This window comes from Coffea eugenioides, chromosome 10 (assembly GCF_003713205.1).
Source record: "Coffea eugenioides isolate CCC68of chromosome 10, Ceug_1.0, whole genome shotgun sequence".
In the NCBI taxonomy this organism is placed as follows: domain Eukaryota; kingdom Viridiplantae; phylum Streptophyta; class Magnoliopsida; order Gentianales; family Rubiaceae; genus Coffea; species Coffea eugenioides.
This window is the reverse complement of record NC_040044.1, coordinates 879,025-897,025: the sequence shown is the minus strand read 5'-3', so window position 1 is coordinate 897,025 and position 18,001 is coordinate 879,025. Positions and strand designations below refer to the sequence as shown.

Here is an 18,001-nt window from a genome sequence, read left to right as displayed (position 1 = left end):
TAAAAAAGAGTGAACCTGATTGACTTTTGGAGAATGGGGTATCTTCCCTCTGACCATTACAAAACGTTATACTGCAACTGCAGTTTTTACTTTTTATTGGCCATATACATATAGCACAGCGAATCAGAGACTTCCATAAATAAACAAAAGCTATGAAACCAAAAGTTCAGCTCTAGAACTTTAGGATCAAAGTTTACAATCTTATCTGCCCTTCCAGAGTAGCTCATCCTCAGTGGCTACCCTGCTTATTAACGAGCGGATCAAGAATGCGCAGCCATCCATTGTAGTCAAGAGCCGAACCAGCATCAGGCAAGGGAAATCCATTTACGAAGAAAGTAGGTGTGCCGTAAACTCCTCGTAAGCCACCATACTGCATAACAAGGGAAGCCAGCAAAATTAGTGTGCAAATGCCAAATGGAAGGACAGGGCAAAGAATGAGACACTTCAGCAGAATTGTGCTCCGGCTGTATGCATATTTTCTCACGGTCCGAGTACTCTTTTCCTTACCTTGAAGGAAATTCTTGTTGCGTGATCAGAGTTGACATCCCTAAAGCCACCAAAAATTTCAGGAGAATACGACCTCCCAACTGTGTCAACTACAAACTTTGCGATTTCCTCTTGCACAAATGCTCTGGTTAAGTTGGACGTTGCTCTGCCGTAAAACTTCTCCTGTTCATAAGCCAAGAAATGTAAACATGTCGACATAAAGCAACCACAAACTGACAAGCCTAATCCAGATGTTCATTCCAATATTGGTGCGAGGAATCATCAATATATTCAGAATCGGCCTTAATTCTATAATGAAAAGATTTCTTGGCTATTTCCATTATGGGTAGTGAAATTTACACGCATGAAATCTTGATGTCTTTTGCATATGAAGTTTAGAGCTATTAATGTGCAGAGTCAGAGTCATACACCGCAAATTGCTGTGATTGAACAATTGAACCACCAAGCTCCCTTAAGAGATCAATTTAAGATCACATTAAGTGAAAGCAAAGTTTGAAGGGCCAAATCACGGCGTGTAAGGTAAAAACATGCAAGTACTAGCATCTACTCGTAAGTATAATACTATATAATTGACAGACATATAAACTGCACATATTTGTACTGTTAACAGAAAACAAATGCTTCTAAATCTTCAAAAGATTGTTGAAGATCAGAACCATGGAAAGAGAAATGATAACAAAGAAACTCAAAACAAACTGGTTATAAGTGTAATTCGTGAAATGTAGACATCAGTAGGAATTTAAACCAGATCAGAATTTGGTCGGGAAAGCAAGCATAACTTCTGAAGAAAATTGCTGAACAGTTTGACTCTATCTGTTGTGTACAACAAGAGAATATTTATTTCTAAAGCTAAAAGCACCCTCACCTGCTGCCCAAAGAATGCCTCCAGCAAATGGTATGTTACTGAAACATTCAACTTATCAACGATATGTAAGGCACGGGAAGCTAGAAATGCATTGTCATGGTAGCTGCGATGTTCAAAAGGAAATTTCTGAGCTCATGAATCAATATTCGGTGCTTTCTAATTATTACTACTAATACAAGATTGGGAAGAGCCAACAACCCGTGACCAAAGAAGGATTGATCACAAGGAAAAAGGCAACTTGTAGGGCCATAGATTTTACAAGAACTATTGCAGGAGTACATGAAGGTAAAAATCAAAGACTACAGTTCTTTTGATTGTCCCAGATGCGATATAACAACCTTCCAGAGGTAAAATCGGGAATAAATCTGAAAAGATGTTGGAGAAAAAAAAAAGCAAAAAAAGAATTTGAACATACGGTAAAGGGAAGGTGTGAACAACCAGAGCAATGCTAGAGCCGTAATTCTGGATGGCTTCTTTGAGAGGTTTCCATGAGTCCCTGCTATCTGGGCACACTGGGTCAAAAAACGCCTCGATCACAACAGAGTCAGGATTGGGGGCTCGATTGTGGTACCAGAAACCATCAGGCTTTGGGGGGATTGAAACCTGAGCCTTAGCGCAGCCAATATAAATCAAGAAACAAAACAGCAGAAACGGAGGCTTGAAAATCAAGTGGTTTTGAAGCTGCATGTTTGACTCCAAAGTCTACGACTCAGGAGTAGACTCTGTAGTGCACCTTTTTTGGTCTTTGGGCAGCCTTTGGATTGCTGGAGGAGGCGTAAAGGAATTTATAGTGGCATAAGAGCAGCGGTAGAGACGAGAGAGTAGCGACAAAGGCGAAGAGAGCTGAGAATCTTGGTGCTGGTTCGCGAGGGCTTAAACGCAAAGTAAAAGAGAGTGCCACGGTCCAAGACGCTAGAATTACTGCGAAAGATTTTGCAATGCCGGACTTGCTGCCTCTACCTACTTGGCGGTATCCGTTTACAAATCAAAGGATTAACTTTAATTTAGCCAGAAGTCAGTCCGTCGCGATGCATCCCATACCCATCGTTGACCCTCTCTTATGTTTTCCTGGCGAGCATGCCGGGTTTGATTAAAGTTTGGCATCAGCACCAAATTCCTTTTCCCACTGGATTCCTTTGTTGTTTCTGATTGGTTCTTTCATTTGGGTCAAGATTAGATAAGCATTTTATTCCTTTGTTGTTTCTGATTGGTTCTTTCATTTGGGTCAAGATTAGACAAGCATTTTATTCCACTTGATGGCGTGGCCCTTTACAAATGCTACAGCGAAGAGTAGTGTGTCCAACCATTGGCCCGGTGGCCACCAGGGAAGGGGCTTAAGTCCTCCTTGGGCTGTAGGTGAGGGTTCAAACCTCATTTGCAGAGAAAAAAATCTAAGGATTGTGTCATAACACTCATTTGGTCTAATTAGATCTGTATACCCACTAACCCCTGGCTCCCCCTTCCCCCTAGATTAGGATAGAGTAGGTCATACAAATGTATCGTTGCTGACAAAAAAGAAAAAGAAAAAAAAAGAGTAGTGTGTCCAAAATAAGTAAGGGGAACTGCAGCAAAAATTTTTAAAAAAATTGCCTTTTTTCTTTTTTTCTTTTTGGTTTTATTTGGGGTGGGGGTTGAGTCATGAGTGTTGATTGTGTAATAAACATTTTATAGAATTAGACTAGTGTTGCTGCTCCTGCAGTTAATTTTGGTAGAGTGAAAAGTATTTTTTTTTTTATAAAGTACGTACAACAACATGAAAAAAAAAATTTGTTTTAAACAATTAAGAGCCTATTCTATCCATAATCAGCTATTTAAAGCACAAATTTGGTTGAGTTATCTCCAGATCAGTACACATTCACTTACCAATTAAATGTCATAAAAATTAAGATCTCCTATTAAATAAACTTGATTCCCATGTTTAATGTTCTCTTCGTGTCTAGGATTGCCCTCATCCAATTGATGTTCTGGCTATTTTAAGCCCCCGCAATATGATGTACTAGTAAAACAAGATGAGCCTCCACAGTTACTAAATTGCCTTTGATCTTATGGGGATGACGACTCAGACTTTTTAAATATGCAATAGACAAGTTAGTCTTCCCTAACACCAAATTTTTTTTTTTAAAAAAAAAAAGAAAAAAAGAAGCCGTGAGCAGCAATCTGTAGCTGGGCTCCTTTGGATCTGGGCTAAAGCTTGTTATTTTATTCTGCTGCAGCCTGCATGCTGGGCTGGGCTGGGCTAACATTCTTTTGCATTTTACATGCGCTCATGGGTTCAGGCAGCGCAAAGTCTCGGCATAGGCCCAGTTCAAAGCTTCATCTTTGCACATTCTCAAGTTTCTCAAGACTTGATTTGGTAAGGTGGGAACATTAATCAAGTAACTGGGAGATCTTCCATTCGATTCTCAACTCAAGTCATTCATTTTCTTCGCAAATCTCCCTTCAAACCCAAGAAATAATTCTTAAGTTCCAAAGAGAGAGAGCATATTCTATTTAATAAGAAAGAGAGAAGCGATATAGTGCATGAAAGGCTTTTGCACACGTCGGGAAGGTATTGTATTCCCTAATCTTTTTTTATTTTTTTCTCCCTTTTAAGTGCTCCCCATCCATCAGCAATCAAAACTGTTACATATATATTCTTCTAAGAATAATAATAATAAATCACACTACTCAACCAGTGCTTAGAAACGTCCAGAAAACAACGTACAAATCCCTACTTCGGATAAGGGCTGGATGTTTAGAGAGGAGTCCAGCTACAACCAAAAATTATCCGAATTGGGGAGGCATCAGCCTATCACTGGCTCCAGTCTACAATAAGTTAGTGAAATTATCCCATCCAGTTTTAATGGTAAACCTACCACTGTACTGGTTGGATGTTGACTCCGATGCCATCCATCAAAAGGGGAAGGAAATTAATAATAATAATAATATCTCCAATCAATAAAGAGGCCTGCCTGCTTGCCAATCAAATTCAAAGATAAAAATGAAACGAGAAAGAGAGCGCCACGCCCATACCAATACCATACATGGCTTGTAAAAATTCTACTACTAGCAAAGCACCAGAACAACTTACCAACCCAAGCAGAAGAAGAAGCCACAGCGGGCAGCAAGAATAACAGAGCCTGGTCCGGAAGCAAGGAGCCCACACCAAAAACCACCGCCAGAGGACAAAAGTACTCGACTACTGCGGACTGCCCGCAGCCCACAGGACAGAAGGCAGAGACTTCCAGAAAGAAATTAGCCTCCCTAGTGAGGACAGACTTGGGTTTTGCTCATGCATACAGCTCGAGAAACGGCAAAAGGAGCCATGCATGATGATGCGATCATCATCATGGTCAGGTGTCCAGAAGACAGTAAATGAGTTCATTGGTTCATCCCTCTCAAAGTGTGCTGAACAACTAAGCAGAAACAGCGCATTTGCCAATGTTCCACAACAAAACGCAACAGATGTAAGGCGGCCCTTGGAAAGTCGTCTCTCTTAAATACCACTTCTAGTAGTCTATTGCTATAGTAGTCTCGACTCGAGAGACCAGCCACCCACCTCTCGCATCGCATCTCATGTGGATGTTTTCTCATTCACTCGAATCAAATCAGTTTCTTCCTTCTCCCCTTTTCTTAAAAATCAAGAAACGCGTCAGCATATTCCGAATCCCGCAAAAACCATTTCTGTTTGGTTTATTTGCATTCCCAAAGCGGCCGTTTCTAACCTGATATTAATACACGTCATTTCCTGCGCCTCACAGCTCACCCACCCCTATTCTCTCGTTTCCCAGCGCAGCCTCATCACTCTTCTCACTCCCCCGAGACTCCAGAGAAATATGAGTAGATTCCATCTAAGATTCCATCCACCCCAGACATCTCTGTAATGTATTTCCCTTCCCACCCCGTCCTTCCGCATTTTCTCACTCTCTTTCCTTTCACTATGGTTTCCATTTTTTTTCATCACTCTCTCAATCAATCGCTTCTTAAAATTTTTATTACTGATCCCGCTTAAACGTTCCACCACTATTTACATATAGATAGATACAAAGACATAGTAGTATTATTTTCAAGAGAAGAAAGAGAGAGAGAAACAAAAGAATGTTGGTTTCGGTGTTTCTTGCCCTGTTTTTACCATGCGCTGGCATGAGCGTGGTTTTCTTGGTGTACATATGCCTGCTATGGTATGCTGCCAGCAACAACAGCAACTACAGCTCCAATAACCAGCAGTTGCAGTCTCCGGTGAAGCCGCCAAAAGGGAATGGCCTTTCCGCCTCCGACCTTGAAAAGCTCCCCAAAACTACCGGGAAAGATTTGGTTTTGGGAGCAGAATGCGCTGTGTGTTTGGATGATATAGAGGGTGATGAGCCGGCTAGACTGATCCCCGGGTGCAACCATGGTTTTCATCTGCAGTGTGCGGATACCTGGCTCTCTAAGCACTCTGTTTGCCCCGTTTGTAGAGCTAAACTTCAGCCGGAGCTATTTGATCCTCCTGAAACCAACCCTTGCTAAAATTTCCCAAGAGCAGATTAATACCGCTGCATGCTGCTCCTGCCTCTCTCGAGATGTCTTTCTAGCTATCCATTTTTCTTTTCTTTTCTTTTCTTTTTTTTGGGCCTTCGATTCAATGTACATTTTTTTTAACAGCATTTCTTTTGGTTGTTCGCTTTGTCTTTAGGTATTTAGATGAATTTGCAATGGGTGCCGAGAGCAGAAATTAATGGATTGAATATTTATTTTCCTTGGTTGGTTTGTATTCTCCGTTTATCCATCTTCATGGCTAAATCCACCGCCGTAGCAGGCAAAAAAAAAAAAAAAAAGGAAGAAGAAGAAGAACATGGAAGATAGAGAAGTTGCGTTCTCTTCAATCTTCAATCATGGAGGAAGGTTTGGTAGATGGATGATGGGCACGATAACTTAATGCGCTACCTGCAAATGCGGTAACTTGCCAGCAAGTTAAGTTAATTCCGGGGGGGTCACAACATCACAGAATCACACATGACCTACTCTATCTATCATGAGGCTGCTCTATCGTACTGTTGTTTTCTTGTCTTCTGGTAGATGAAAAATTGGTTCGATTGTTTGACTCCGGTCTCTGATATATCAACACGTATGACAGTAAGATTTTAAATATATTAATTTTTTTTTAATGAAAAGGTGATCTGCTCTTATTGACCGTGGAGCTGTATAAATTATAATCGATGTCTACAAATAAAACATAAAAGCATCCTCCCACCCCATCTAGTTTAGCAATCAAACAAAAAGCACGGAACGTAAAAACGTCATCCCATCTGCTTTCACAATCGAGTAAAAGCATTAGAGCTCCTGTAGAGCAGACAAAATGATGAGACAATTAAATCTGAGAAACCTAAAAGATTAACATACTATTATAAAGGAGATATATACATTTTTAGGTTATTTTTGGGAGACAATAATATATTATCATCATCGGTGGAGAGAACATCGTTTCGGCTCCTTGCCCCACAATAATCAATCAAAGTAGTACTGTACTAGTACTGGTACGAGCACCTTTTTTTGCTTTGGATTTGTGTATTGAGAGTCAATTAACGTGAATTAGGCAACTTGCAATTAACGATAATGTGCCCTACAGCTTCGCAGCCCTTGACCCCTACATAGTCTACTGTACCGCGCAACTTCAATGATCAATGATGCGGGGTAGCCGTGTGTCTAAAAGTGACTTCTCTTCTCCCACACACATACACAAAAAAAAAAAAACAAGCAGTATAGTATTCCTTCCTGCTCTTTGCCTTTCTTTGTAAGCAAGATAACGCTGCAAAGTTAGTGGGATGATTTGAAATTCTTTGCGTGGATGGAGTGGAGTTGATTCAAACCAACCGCAGAACGTAAAAAGGTTGGAATAGATTAACACCATGATTCGCCTAATGGGGAAAACTTGTCTCGCTCCTAAACCCCCGTTCTCATTTTAATAATCCGATGGTTATGATGAGCTTTACTTACTAGTAGTTTATACTATACTACTGCTAGTGCTGTTCTTGATTTTTGACCTCACCATTCGCAAGTTATTAGTATTCAAATTAGAAAGGATAAGAACGGAATTAATTAACACATAGCTGCTGACGATGACCAAATTCTGCTTCCATACCATAGAATGACGCCCGGCTGGCCGGCCGGTCTAGGTTTTCTCGGTAATACTCCCTCCGTCCCATATATATTTTGGTCATGTTTAGGGATATGTACTTTTTATGTATGGTACATTCTATCAAAAAAAATTTCCTTTCGTTTCATTTTTGCCCTTAATCATGTGCTGGTCAAAATAAAAAGTAAAAAACAATCCCATCACATTTATCTTTAATCTTTGTGTATCATTAATGAAGGACATAAGGGAAATTTCATAATATAAAGCAATTAAAAATGTCAAACATGACTAATATTTTGGGATAGACCAAAAAAAATATGATACTTTCAATGAAACGGAGGGAGTAAATAATAATAATAATAATAAGCGCCTTCCCAAAGAAAAAGGGTGGCGCTAGAAGGTGTGAGTAGGTCGCATGCGTTACAGCTTAACGCCTTCCTGTGAATATATGTGACTTGTTTGTGATTGTTTGTGATATTCTACTAAGTATATTTTATCTCTAGCTAGCTTGGTGTAGAGTCTACCGAGAGCACGATCCCAACTGATCGTCGGACAGAGGCGGACGAGCTGACCTGCAATGAGCTAAACAGCAGGACTATCTCCCCGTTGTGATTTCGAAGTTCAAGTCAGTTGGAGAATAGTAGCATAGAGGAGAATGAGTGTACTATGTTCCGCACCTTTTCCTGTCCATCTGTCTACTATTTATAAAACCCCCTGGATTGCCATGAAGGAGTGAAGAGTTATCCTTTCAGTTTTAGTAGTTATTCCGTCTATGAGTACAAGTCCTATACTAGGTTACTAGAGTTAGAGTCCCCTCTGAACTCTGGCTTGTCACGCGTAATTAATTATGCAAAAAAAAAAAAAATAAGTAAAGACTTCATGCTACCCCTTAATTTAGAGTGATTAAGATTTAAGAGTTGAGTACTAATCCAATGCGCTCTGAGGTGGCAAATTTCCATTCAACCAATTTGGTCGAGTGTCTTATTCTTGGTATCTCTTTGAAAAAAAAAAAAAAAAAGAAGACTTGTTGTGATTGTTTGTGATGTTCTACTACGTATATTTTATTTCTAGCTAGCTTGGCTTAGAAACAAATCTATACTCGGTAAGCTCCGCGAGAGTCTTTTAACCTATTGCCTTTGAAAACTGCAGCAGATTTATGAACAAATTTTCCAAATACCTATTAGTGGCACCCACTCTTGAAGGATCCCCTCCCCTCGCGCGCCGGCTGACGCTAAATCCATCACAATTCGCGCAACAAATTTGCATTGTGCATGTTGCACACTTGCAACACACGTTTTTCAACCGGATGGTTTGCGTAGTACATGGGCCAATTGTCCCCCTTCTTCGATATGAACATTAAAACGATTGTAAGCCGTATGAATGATCGAGTAGATGCCTAATAAATTGTCACCTCAACTGCGGCCTGTCAATTCTCATCAACTCTCATTTAATCTTTAGGTGGGCGTTCCCACCTCAGGTCCTCAACCAACCCAAATCCAGTGGCTTCTTGTACTCCTGAAGATGTGTAACTTGAGCTGAGACCCAAAAAATGGAGTCGTTTGGATCGTCAATTCAAGTTGCCAACTCGTAAGCAACAAACTCTATTGACATCCCAATTAACATCAATCGGATTATGACATGATAATTCTAGCCGAATATCATCAATTATAGAACCAACTCTGCTGGACACCCCAATGTTAAACGTGCGTTTGGATCATTGCTAGTGGTCTAGAAATTGGTCGAATTGGGGTGCGATCATTGCGGATCCGACGGCTCACAGGTTGAGTTACTGTCCAATTTTTAACCGATTGGGTAATTTTATATAACATTTGGTTTAAAATTTGAATTTATAACTTATACAACTAAATGTGTGTAAAAATTACGGTTATACAAAAGTTATATGAATTTACATCGGATGTTGTTGGGTTTGAACTACAAATTGTGAGGTGCCAAATCCATTGTTCCATTAGCAGTTTCGGTTAATTTCAACTCCATAAGAAATGAAGTTTCACTTTGACGAAACTCTCTGCCGATTGCTGCTGTCAAAATCGACAGCTCACGATGGGCAATCCGCAGTACGGCACGATTCCTTCATTGTCACAAGTATCAATTCCCCTACAGTGTACAACTAGCCACTGTTGGAGTAGATAGCCGTTGAGGGCAGGCAGCAGTGAAATAAAATACTCCCCGCAAGCAAATTTTTTGACCAAGTTTATTTGTTATAAGTTTTTTAATAACTTTAATTATAGTAATTTTAAAAATTTTAAACTATGCATTTCAAAATATCAAAAAATTTACACACTTTAAAAATATTTTTTACAATAAGTTACAGTAAAATTTTAGACAAGCACTCAAAAAATTTACTTGCCAAACGAGGCCATAGTTTCTAATGGAAACCACCAATTAAGGAAGGAAACCAAACTCTCGATTGAAACTTGCATATGACCGGTACACTTCCATATCCCGGTTGAAACTCGTGTTACAACTTACAAAGACGAGCGCCTCCGATCAAAGCATTGTTAGATTATGATAATTTTGACATAGATTAACTGATTGCTTGCTTATAATCTATGAAATAGAATCTAAAATTGATAAAGAATCCGAGATTTCGTCTCAAAATCAATTAGCTGTGAGCTGTGGAAAATATACAAAATCTCATCAATTTGGCTAGAATTGGATGCGTGACATTAATTTTGTCGCTCAACAACAGTTACTATCTAATACCATTTAATGCTTTCTACATCCAATTCGAGCGATCATTTAGAAAATGAACAAGACCACAAAACTTGTACAACTGCATTGCTTGTGACTTAAAAAACTACTAGCATGAATTTGATGATTCACAGAAGAAGGTGGAAGCAGCAAATGGTGACCAAGAAAGGGAGAGGATGAAGGCAGAAGTAAACATCCAGGGCTGGAGCGTGTCAAGCAGGAGAAGAAGCAGATCAAACGTGGGGTGATCTGAGGATGTCACGCTTAATTAAATGGTTAGGTCAAGAAATCGTCCCATCGACAATCATTAACCAAAGAACTTCGCCATATACGTACGTACCCAAACAACATTAAGGTTGGGTCCGAGAAAATGATTAGGAGGGAGGAGGATCGCTCTTTTACCAAACTTTGTGAGTTGGGACTTGGGCGTCCTTGGGACACGACGGATACCGTAATAGCCACGTTCCAACGTACGTGGGCTTTTGTGCTTGAGCCGCGAGTCCTTTTCTCTGCGGCCAATCTTTCCCAAAGATTCCTTCTCTGCTTCTCTCATTGCGACGCCCTTTTCTGACCCATCTTGCCCTATCATTATTGGTACCATACAAACAATTCCCTGCATCTGGAGGGAACTTGTCTCTGCGGTCACGAGAGTCCCTCAACAGCTCAGGAAACGTAGTACGGAACTAGTAAATTCAGCATTACAAGAGTACGTAATGGGCACGGAAATGATCACTCAATTTGCATGCCATTGGATATTATATTAGTAGTGCTATAGCAAAGTTCTTTATTATTATTAGACAAAATTTCAGGTGAATGTCTGTTGTTTTTTATGTATGATTATTCAATCGTAACACTGTAGACTCTCAAGAAATACAAATTCACTTCCTGCCTTTCTTATAGTGTTGTATGTATGTATCAATTCAAATGTTCCGTGCATCTTTAATAATAACCAGTAATGACTCACGTGATTTGCATGTGATTGTATTAATCCATAATACGAAACTTTTGAAATACTAAATTTCTTTATAAAATTTTAATTGTTAGCTTTAGAATAGAATAATTCTTATATTTCTGAGTTATTTTAATCAATTTTTTGTAAAAAATGTTTTCCAATTTTGAACTCTTATATGGGTATGTTTTCTGAAATTTTTTTTGACTTTTCTAGATAAATCATGACCCAAACACTTCTAAATAAATCATTGTTAGGATGTTAATGATCCACCACATTTAATTATTTCTAGCCAGCTATTTACTCTTTCTTTGTTAAACTTTAGAATTCTTTTTTAATTTATTTTATTTTATTACTCTCATTTATTTATTTTTTGTTTGAATGCATATATATATATATATATATCTAATTTATTCTTCCATTTTTTCCCTCAAAGGAAAAAGAACAGTGGCAATGAAATATAATTGTTTATAGGTGAAGTATATGAACAATTTTCGTTGTTTGCTTGGATATGACTAAGGTGAAGCATAACTTTAATTAAAGCTAAATTATTTTTACGTCTTTTTGTCCTATCAATTTAACCTTCAGTTTCTTCTGATGAATTTTAATCACATCAATTGAGATGTAATGTTCATTAAACTTGGACTATTTGCTCTTTATTTGAGCACTACGATTGTTGATAAGGGGGTAATAGTTCATGATTTTTTTATAAAGATTTTCCAAGTCAATAAAGGATTTTTTGCATGTTTTTGTTTTGTCCAAACAGCATATATGTCTTGACTGGCTATTTCACATTTTGCCATTATTTTGGAAAACTGTTATTTGTACTCCTGCTATCCTTTTTTATTATATATTTTTCATTTATTAGACTATATGATATAACAAATGGTGGGAGTGCAAACAACATTTTCCTTGCTTTGAGTAAGAAATTTTAAGCACAAGAAATAATTGGAGAGGGAGTGGAAACGTTAGTCAATGGTAATTCACCCTACTATTCTCTCTAGATCATTCATACTTTTATACTTCTACGGCGAGTATATGTAGATATAAACAGACATAGATGGATAGATATTCAGTCACACAGCACATTAACTAGTGACCAAATTATGATATAACCATCAGATAGAACGGAGGTTTGAAAGGTTATTTTCACCTGTGTAGCTATCTTATCTCAGGACACTTATGAGGGCTTGTAAATCAGAAAAAAGACATAGTGAGCAAAAGAAGGAGGAGACAAGATATGAAAAGGAGTAGACAAGATATGAAAGGAAAGACAACCAGAACAAAAGACGCATTCTAAGATAAGGAAAACATGTACTGTATTGACTATGTGCAATTCATCTTCGCTTTAATTGTTCTTTCGGAAACGGAAAAAATATTTGTTAGATCAACTATTTACTTTAGAAAGGGCAAAAATTATTATTGTTCTTTCGAAAACGGAAAAAAATACTTGCTACTTCAACTATTCACTTTAGAAAAGGCAAAAATCGAAAGGAAGCCTAAGGTAGAGAGGAAAAAGAACCCCAAAATAATATCGAACCTAAAATAGACAAGAAAGAGAGGGGGACACGTGTGATTCAATCGTGTCATCAACTAAAATATCGAAGGAAACATGCGCCAATGATTCAATCATGTCATCAAGGACCTTACGCATAAAGTTCAAAAAATTAGCACTCTTCCCCTCCCCTTTATTTAGTCATGTTCGAAGAGTTCAACTTTTTAAAAATAGTGATTTGATTATGATATTTGTGTTTCTCTTTTTAATTTTATATTCATAAATTCAAATTTTGAATTTGAAGGGTAACATACATATGATTAGAAAGAAAAATTATATTGAAAAGAGAGACTAAAAGGTACTTTGACTTTTCTAATATGATAATTGTTTTGTAACATCCAAAAATAAAAAGTATGACACTTTCAAAGGAACAGAGAGAGTATTTTATTTTCTCCGCTAAAGGAAAGACAGAAAAATCAAATTTTCAGAAGAGGTAAAGGCGATACGAGTTTGTTTGGATATAAAAAATTTTCACATAATATTTCATTTACATCATAAACACATTTTTCAACTCACTTTTTTTTTAATATTTTCAATTATTTTTTTATCTCACGTACATTAGATCACAAAAAATACTACAGTAATTATTTCAAATGACACTACTCTTTCCAAATAAACTTATCCCAACTATCATTTTATGCATCAAATATGTTAATGGATAATATGTTTCACCATTCATTTTTTTCAAGAAATTCGAATCAAACTAATGATAAGATCTTGAACCACTTTATTCATCATTATCAATTGATTTTGAGATAGAACCTCAAATTATTTTATCAAAACGCTACCTGTCAAGTGGAAGCTGAGGCTCTGTTGAATCTATTTCACTTTGAAGTAACACTTTTCTAGAAAACGTGTATTAATACTACAAGAAAAGAAACTCGTTGACTAAAACGAATAGTTTTTTTTTTTTCTGTCAAGAAGTCAATTGACTCTTATGACTCAACAAACCTAATAGTTGACTAAAACGAATAGTCAATTGACTAAAACGAATAGTTGTAGTATGTAGTTTGTGATAAAGTTTGGAGAGTGTGGTGCTACGTGTTGAAAGCTTAATGATGTGGGAGTAGAACTAGTCGTCCAAATGTCCGGTAACTAGTGGGCTAGGTACCACCACAGAGCAGTGGTTTATGGAAGACTTGACTTTTTCACAAGTAGTGGAGTAATATTGATATATTTCCCTATGTAAAATGAAAGAGCGCCGGCGGTGAATCGGGGACTCGGGCAGGGGTGGGGGGGAACGGATACATAGTAGTGGTCGTTGGTTGGACTCTGGTGGGCTGTGTGTGTGTGTGTCTCTGCGGTCCGCAATCAAATACTGCTGTAACAGTTGGCTGGTAGTATGACGCAGGAGGCGGTACGAGTTAGAGTGAGGGACAGCAACAATGCTACTGAGGAAGGGGATCAAGAATTCAAGAACACGAATTTTTTGTCTATCCTAGCGACTGAGGATCGAGACTTTCTGCTATCTGCAACTGGAGCTCAGGTTTCTTCACTCACTCTCTCTCTCTCCCTCTCTCTCTCTCTCTCGCCTTCTACCTTCATTTACTTAAATTAACAGTACCGACGACAGTTCAATTTCAGGTTCTTGAATATATTTTTTTTTTTGTTGTGAGCTAGAGTTACTCCAAGTTGGAATCCTAACTTAGAGATTGAAACTGCTTCTAGTAATGACTTCAAAAAATGAACTTGCATCTAGTTTATTGTCTCTCTTTTGCACCATCTCTGGAACGAATTAATATCCTCAGGGTACTACTCAAAATGGGATAGCTACTTATAATAATGATTTTTTTTTTTTTGGCCCTTCTTCGTTGCTGTGATTTTGAAGTTAAACAAAATTTGAAGTTGAGCTTACTGCTCTGGTCTTGAACAATCTACCAAGTTTTGATATATCAAATCCGGCAGCCTTGAACTCAGCAGCTGTGATGGTGATCCTCCCTGCTCCCCCTCCAAATTCCCAAATACAACATCGATATCTTTTATGCCTTCAGTTTGGACATCAGACTCCAGCATGTGTTTTCTCTGATTTTTAAACATTTCCCATGTTGATCAAGCCATTATGAACACAGGCTTGAATTTGTTTTCTATATATATATATATGTGTGTGTGTGTGTGTTTTTGTATTGACTGGCCCAGGATTTTCTTTTCCTTCTGCCTTGTTTTTTAGATTTGCTTAACGCTACTGTATTGTGCTCTATCACTCGGTTGGCTTCCTGTTTTAGCTGCCTGTAAGCTGTGAAATCATTATAAGGGGCATATCACAATCACATGGTGCTTATTGAGTACTTTTTCCAATCTAACTTTCACATCTTTTGGTCACTAAACTATTTTCTTAACTAAAACTGTCACTCAACTAATAAATTATAAAATCGTAGCTGCTTTTTAATCGTTTCATCCAAATTTGGTATAAAGGTAGATGGAGAGACAGTCATATGTCATGTGTTCTTTTTCAGGGGCAAACCCGTCATTTAAATTTGAAAAAAAAAAAAAAAACCTTCTTCTTTGTCGCAGATTACACCACAACCCCCTAGCGACCCAAGTCAAGAAAACGCCTGGCTCGGTATGATGGTCATCGATAGACAAACTCAACTAAGCATTTGGATTTGAGCATTTTTTAGGCATGCTTTACTTCTCCTCCCCTAAACCCCATCTGCAATGGCTTCTCTTCTGACAGCGATACCACCACTCAATAAGCACCCACGTCCCACGTCCCTGTCACCCCTCACGGCTTCAGTACCAACTGAAGATGATTAGGGATGCCAAGCAGAACCCCCGCTAGCCTTTAACCTTCTGACTCATGGCCATTCTTCACTGATGAGACCAAATTTGATTAGTGTTAGAATTTGGGGTTTGGACAAAAGAGGAATCTTTTTCCATGGATTTGGGGTTTTGGTTTATAGATTGATGATTGAAATTTATAATGATGATGCAGTAGGATGTGTGGTAGAGATGGTAGACAGTGGATGTCTGAGTAGCCAGAAAGTCCTTTTTGTGAGAATTAGACTCAGTTTAGGACTTTGCATGTTATCATTTACATTTCTGGACGGTGCATGTTATCTTTTTTTTCTTTTCAATATTTAATTATGATTTTACTTCCTAGGCTTTTCAAAGTGAATGAATATAAAAGAAAAACTGACTCTCATAATAACCTCAGAACTATATGAGATTTATCTCACTAATAGGTTCACCAAATGAACTAAAAACTGGAGTGGATTGATGCAATTAACTGGATTACTTACTAAGCAATGGCTTTGTGATATGTTTCATGTAGTACGTGTTGATGCAGGTTAAAATTTCTGAACTTGAAGGCAAAATTGTTGGTATTTACTTTTCAGCTAATTGGTATCCACCATGTAACAACTTTACCCCTCTTTTGGTGAATGCTTTTGAGGAATTTAAGAGTCAGACTCCCGGTTTTGAGGTAGTTTTTGTGTCATGTGATGAAGACTTGGATGCCTTCAATAACTATCGGGCGTGCATGCCTTGGCTTGCAATCCCATTTTCTGATTTGAATACGAAGAAAAATTTGAATAGCAGGTTTGATGTAGAAGGTATTCCTTCCCTAATTATTCTACAACCTGACAATTACAAAGTCGATGAAGCAATTCATGATGGAGTTGAACTCCTGTACCGCTATGGGAAGCAGGCCTTTCCATTTACTAAAGAGAGGTTGCAGGAACTACAGGAGAGAGAGAGGGAGAAGCATGAAAATCAGACGTTAATGAATCTGTTAACGAGCCAAAATCGAGATTTTCTATTGGGTCACTCAACATCCAAACTGGTAAGTCCTGGATTATACTTTAAGCAGATAATTAAGGATTTGATTTCGTGTTACTCAGGCTAGTCAGTTTGGTTGTTTGGAAAAAAGTATGCATCAATATTTGAACTCATGAGTCAGGGACTAAGAATTCTGGTTCGGTGGTGGTTCAGTCCCCACCGACTCCTTAGACCCAGTTGGGTCTCCCCTTAGATTAGGATAGTGTAGGATACTATAGATAAAAAGTGATGATTGACAAAAGAAAAAAAATTGAAGGTGACAAGTGTATAGTACTTTTCTATCTAGAAACTAAAGCCTATGGACTTGACATGTAATGCAGGTCCCAGTTGCATCCTTGAAGGGTAAGACAGTTGGACTTTATTTCTCAGCGCAATGGTGTTTTCCAGGGGTGAAGTTCACTTCTAGGTTGATATCTATCTACCAAAAAATCAAAGAAGTGCTGCTGGAAAAAGGCGGTGAAGACTTCGAAATAGTTTTTGTGTCAACTGACCGTGATGAATTATCCTTTAACTTATTTTTTGGGACCATGCCATGGCTAGCATTGCCTTTTAATGATCCGACCATCAAGAACCTTACTAAACATTTCGATGTTCAATGGATCCCTAGCTTGGTAATTCTAGGCCCTGATGGAAAAACAGTGACCAAGAAGGGAAGGAATCTGGTAAACCTGTACCAAGAAAATGCTTACCCGTTCACTGAAGCTCGAACGGCATTGCTGGAGAAGCAAATGGATGAAGAAGCTAAAAGCCTGCCCAAATCCAAGTACCATGTGGGACATCGCCATGAGCTCACGCTAGTGTCTGAAGGCAGCGGAGGAGGACCTTACATTTGCTGTGACTGTGATGAGCAAGGACTTGGATGGGCGTATCAGTGCATGGAGTGTGGCTATGAGGTGCATCCTAAGTGTACGAAGTCGGCGGAGAGACCTCCTGGGAGCGATAGACAACGTTCTTGAATGATTGACCATAATGGGCTAGTTCTGTTGGGTCCTATCGAATCTATATCATTGCTGAGTACTGCGTATGGGCAAGAAAAATGGTTCATTTTCATCTGATGTAACAAAGGAATGCATTTATAGGTTGTGGATTGAGTGAGCTATAGTTTAAAGTAAAATCCTATTCGCCAAAAAAAGGTTTTTTAGGGGAAAATTCGTCTACCATGTGTGTGGCTTTTACGTTCGTTATTGTATATAAGCAAATTCTAAAAAGAAAACCATAATGGTTATGACCCATGAATGTATTCTATGACCCATAACATTATGTTCTTGTACATTTTCACCCATTCTGTTCCCATGATGGCAAATTCTAATTGTTGAATCAGGTACAAAATGTATTCATGAATGTGAGTCTAGAATTGGATTTATCTGAACCGTTTCAAGCACAATACAAGTAACAATGTACCCTTCTCAATCTCCATATGACAATTGAATGTTACATTAGTGTATCTTCAAAAGAATGTAGGGGTTAGAGATGCAAGTAGTGTTAATGTTAATCAACATAACTGAAAAACAGAAGTTTGAACAGAGTCTGAAGATTTGCCGC

At 38.2% G+C, this 18,001-nt stretch overlaps 3 protein-coding genes across 4 annotated transcripts; 2 read left to right on the top strand and 1 right to left on the bottom strand.

Annotated features, from left to right (window-relative positions):
• On the bottom strand, positions 1-2,463 carry LOC113749422. Its single transcript, XM_027293157.1, has 4 exons — positions 1,788-2,463; positions 1,373-1,475; positions 508-669; positions 1-370 (listed from the first exon to the last, which is right to left on the bottom strand). Exons 1-4 carry the CDS (start codon positions 2,057-2,059, stop codon positions 230-232), a joined length of 678 nt encoding a protein of 225 aa, XP_027148958.1. The 5' UTR covers positions 2,060-2,463; the 3' UTR covers positions 1-229.
• A 1,839-nt stretch (positions 2,464-4,302) lies between these two features.
• On the top strand, positions 4,303-6,092 carry LOC113749346 (E3 ubiquitin-protein ligase ATL23). The gene has a single exon (XM_027293046.1). It carries the CDS (start codon positions 5,450-5,452, stop codon positions 5,858-5,860), a length of 411 nt encoding a protein of 136 aa, XP_027148847.1. The 5' UTR covers positions 4,303-5,449; the 3' UTR covers positions 5,861-6,092.
• A 7,685-nt stretch (positions 6,093-13,777) lies between these two features.
• Positions 13,778-17,752, top strand: LOC113748791 (probable nucleoredoxin 2). Of its 2 annotated transcripts, none has more exons than XM_027292340.1 (3): positions 13,778-14,168; positions 15,954-16,463; positions 16,780-17,752. In XM_027292340.1, the coding sequence occupies exons 1-3, from the start codon at positions 14,025-14,027 to the stop codon at positions 17,413-17,415; spliced, it is 1,290 nt and encodes a 429-aa protein (XP_027148141.1). In that variant the 5' UTR covers positions 13,778-14,024; the 3' UTR covers positions 17,416-17,752. The 2 variants fall into 2 exon arrangements, with proteins under 2 accessions (XP_027148141.1, XP_027148142.1); XM_027292341.1 differs by having other exon boundaries at positions 13,780-14,168; positions 15,969-16,463.
• Positions 17,753-18,001: the final 249 nt, after the last annotated feature.

What these genes read in the sequence shown, in the direction of transcription:
- LOC113749422 (XM_027293157.1), bottom strand. Translation starts at nt 2,059, where the DNA reads ATGCAGCTTCAAAACCACTTGATTTTCAAGCCTCCGTTTCTGCTGTTT. An exon ending in AGGCATTCTTTGGGCAGCAG is followed by an intron (nt 670 to 1,372) that starts GTGAGGGTGCTT and finishes GCTTATGAACAG; the next exon opens with GAGAAGTTTTACGGCAGAGC. An exon ending in CAACAAGAATTTCCTTCAAG is followed by an intron (nt 371 to 507) that starts GTAAGGAAAAGA and finishes CTTGTTATGCAG; the next exon opens with TATGGTGGCTTACGAGGAGT.
- LOC113749346 (XM_027293046.1), top strand. Translation starts at nt 5,450, where the DNA reads ATGTTGGTTTCGGTGTTTCTTGCCCTGTTTTTACCATGCGCTGGCATG.
- LOC113748791 (XM_027292340.1), top strand. Translation starts at nt 14,025, where the DNA reads ATGACGCAGGAGGCGGTACGAGTTAGAGTGAGGGACAGCAACAATGCT. An exon ending in TATCTGCAACTGGAGCTCAG is followed by an intron (nt 14,169 to 15,953) that starts GTTTCTTCACTC and finishes TGTTTCATGTAG; the next exon opens with TACGTGTTGATGCAGGTTAA. An exon ending in GTCACTCAACATCCAAACTG is followed by an intron (nt 16,464 to 16,779) that starts GTAAGTCCTGGA and finishes CATGTAATGCAG; the next exon opens with GTCCCAGTTGCATCCTTGAA.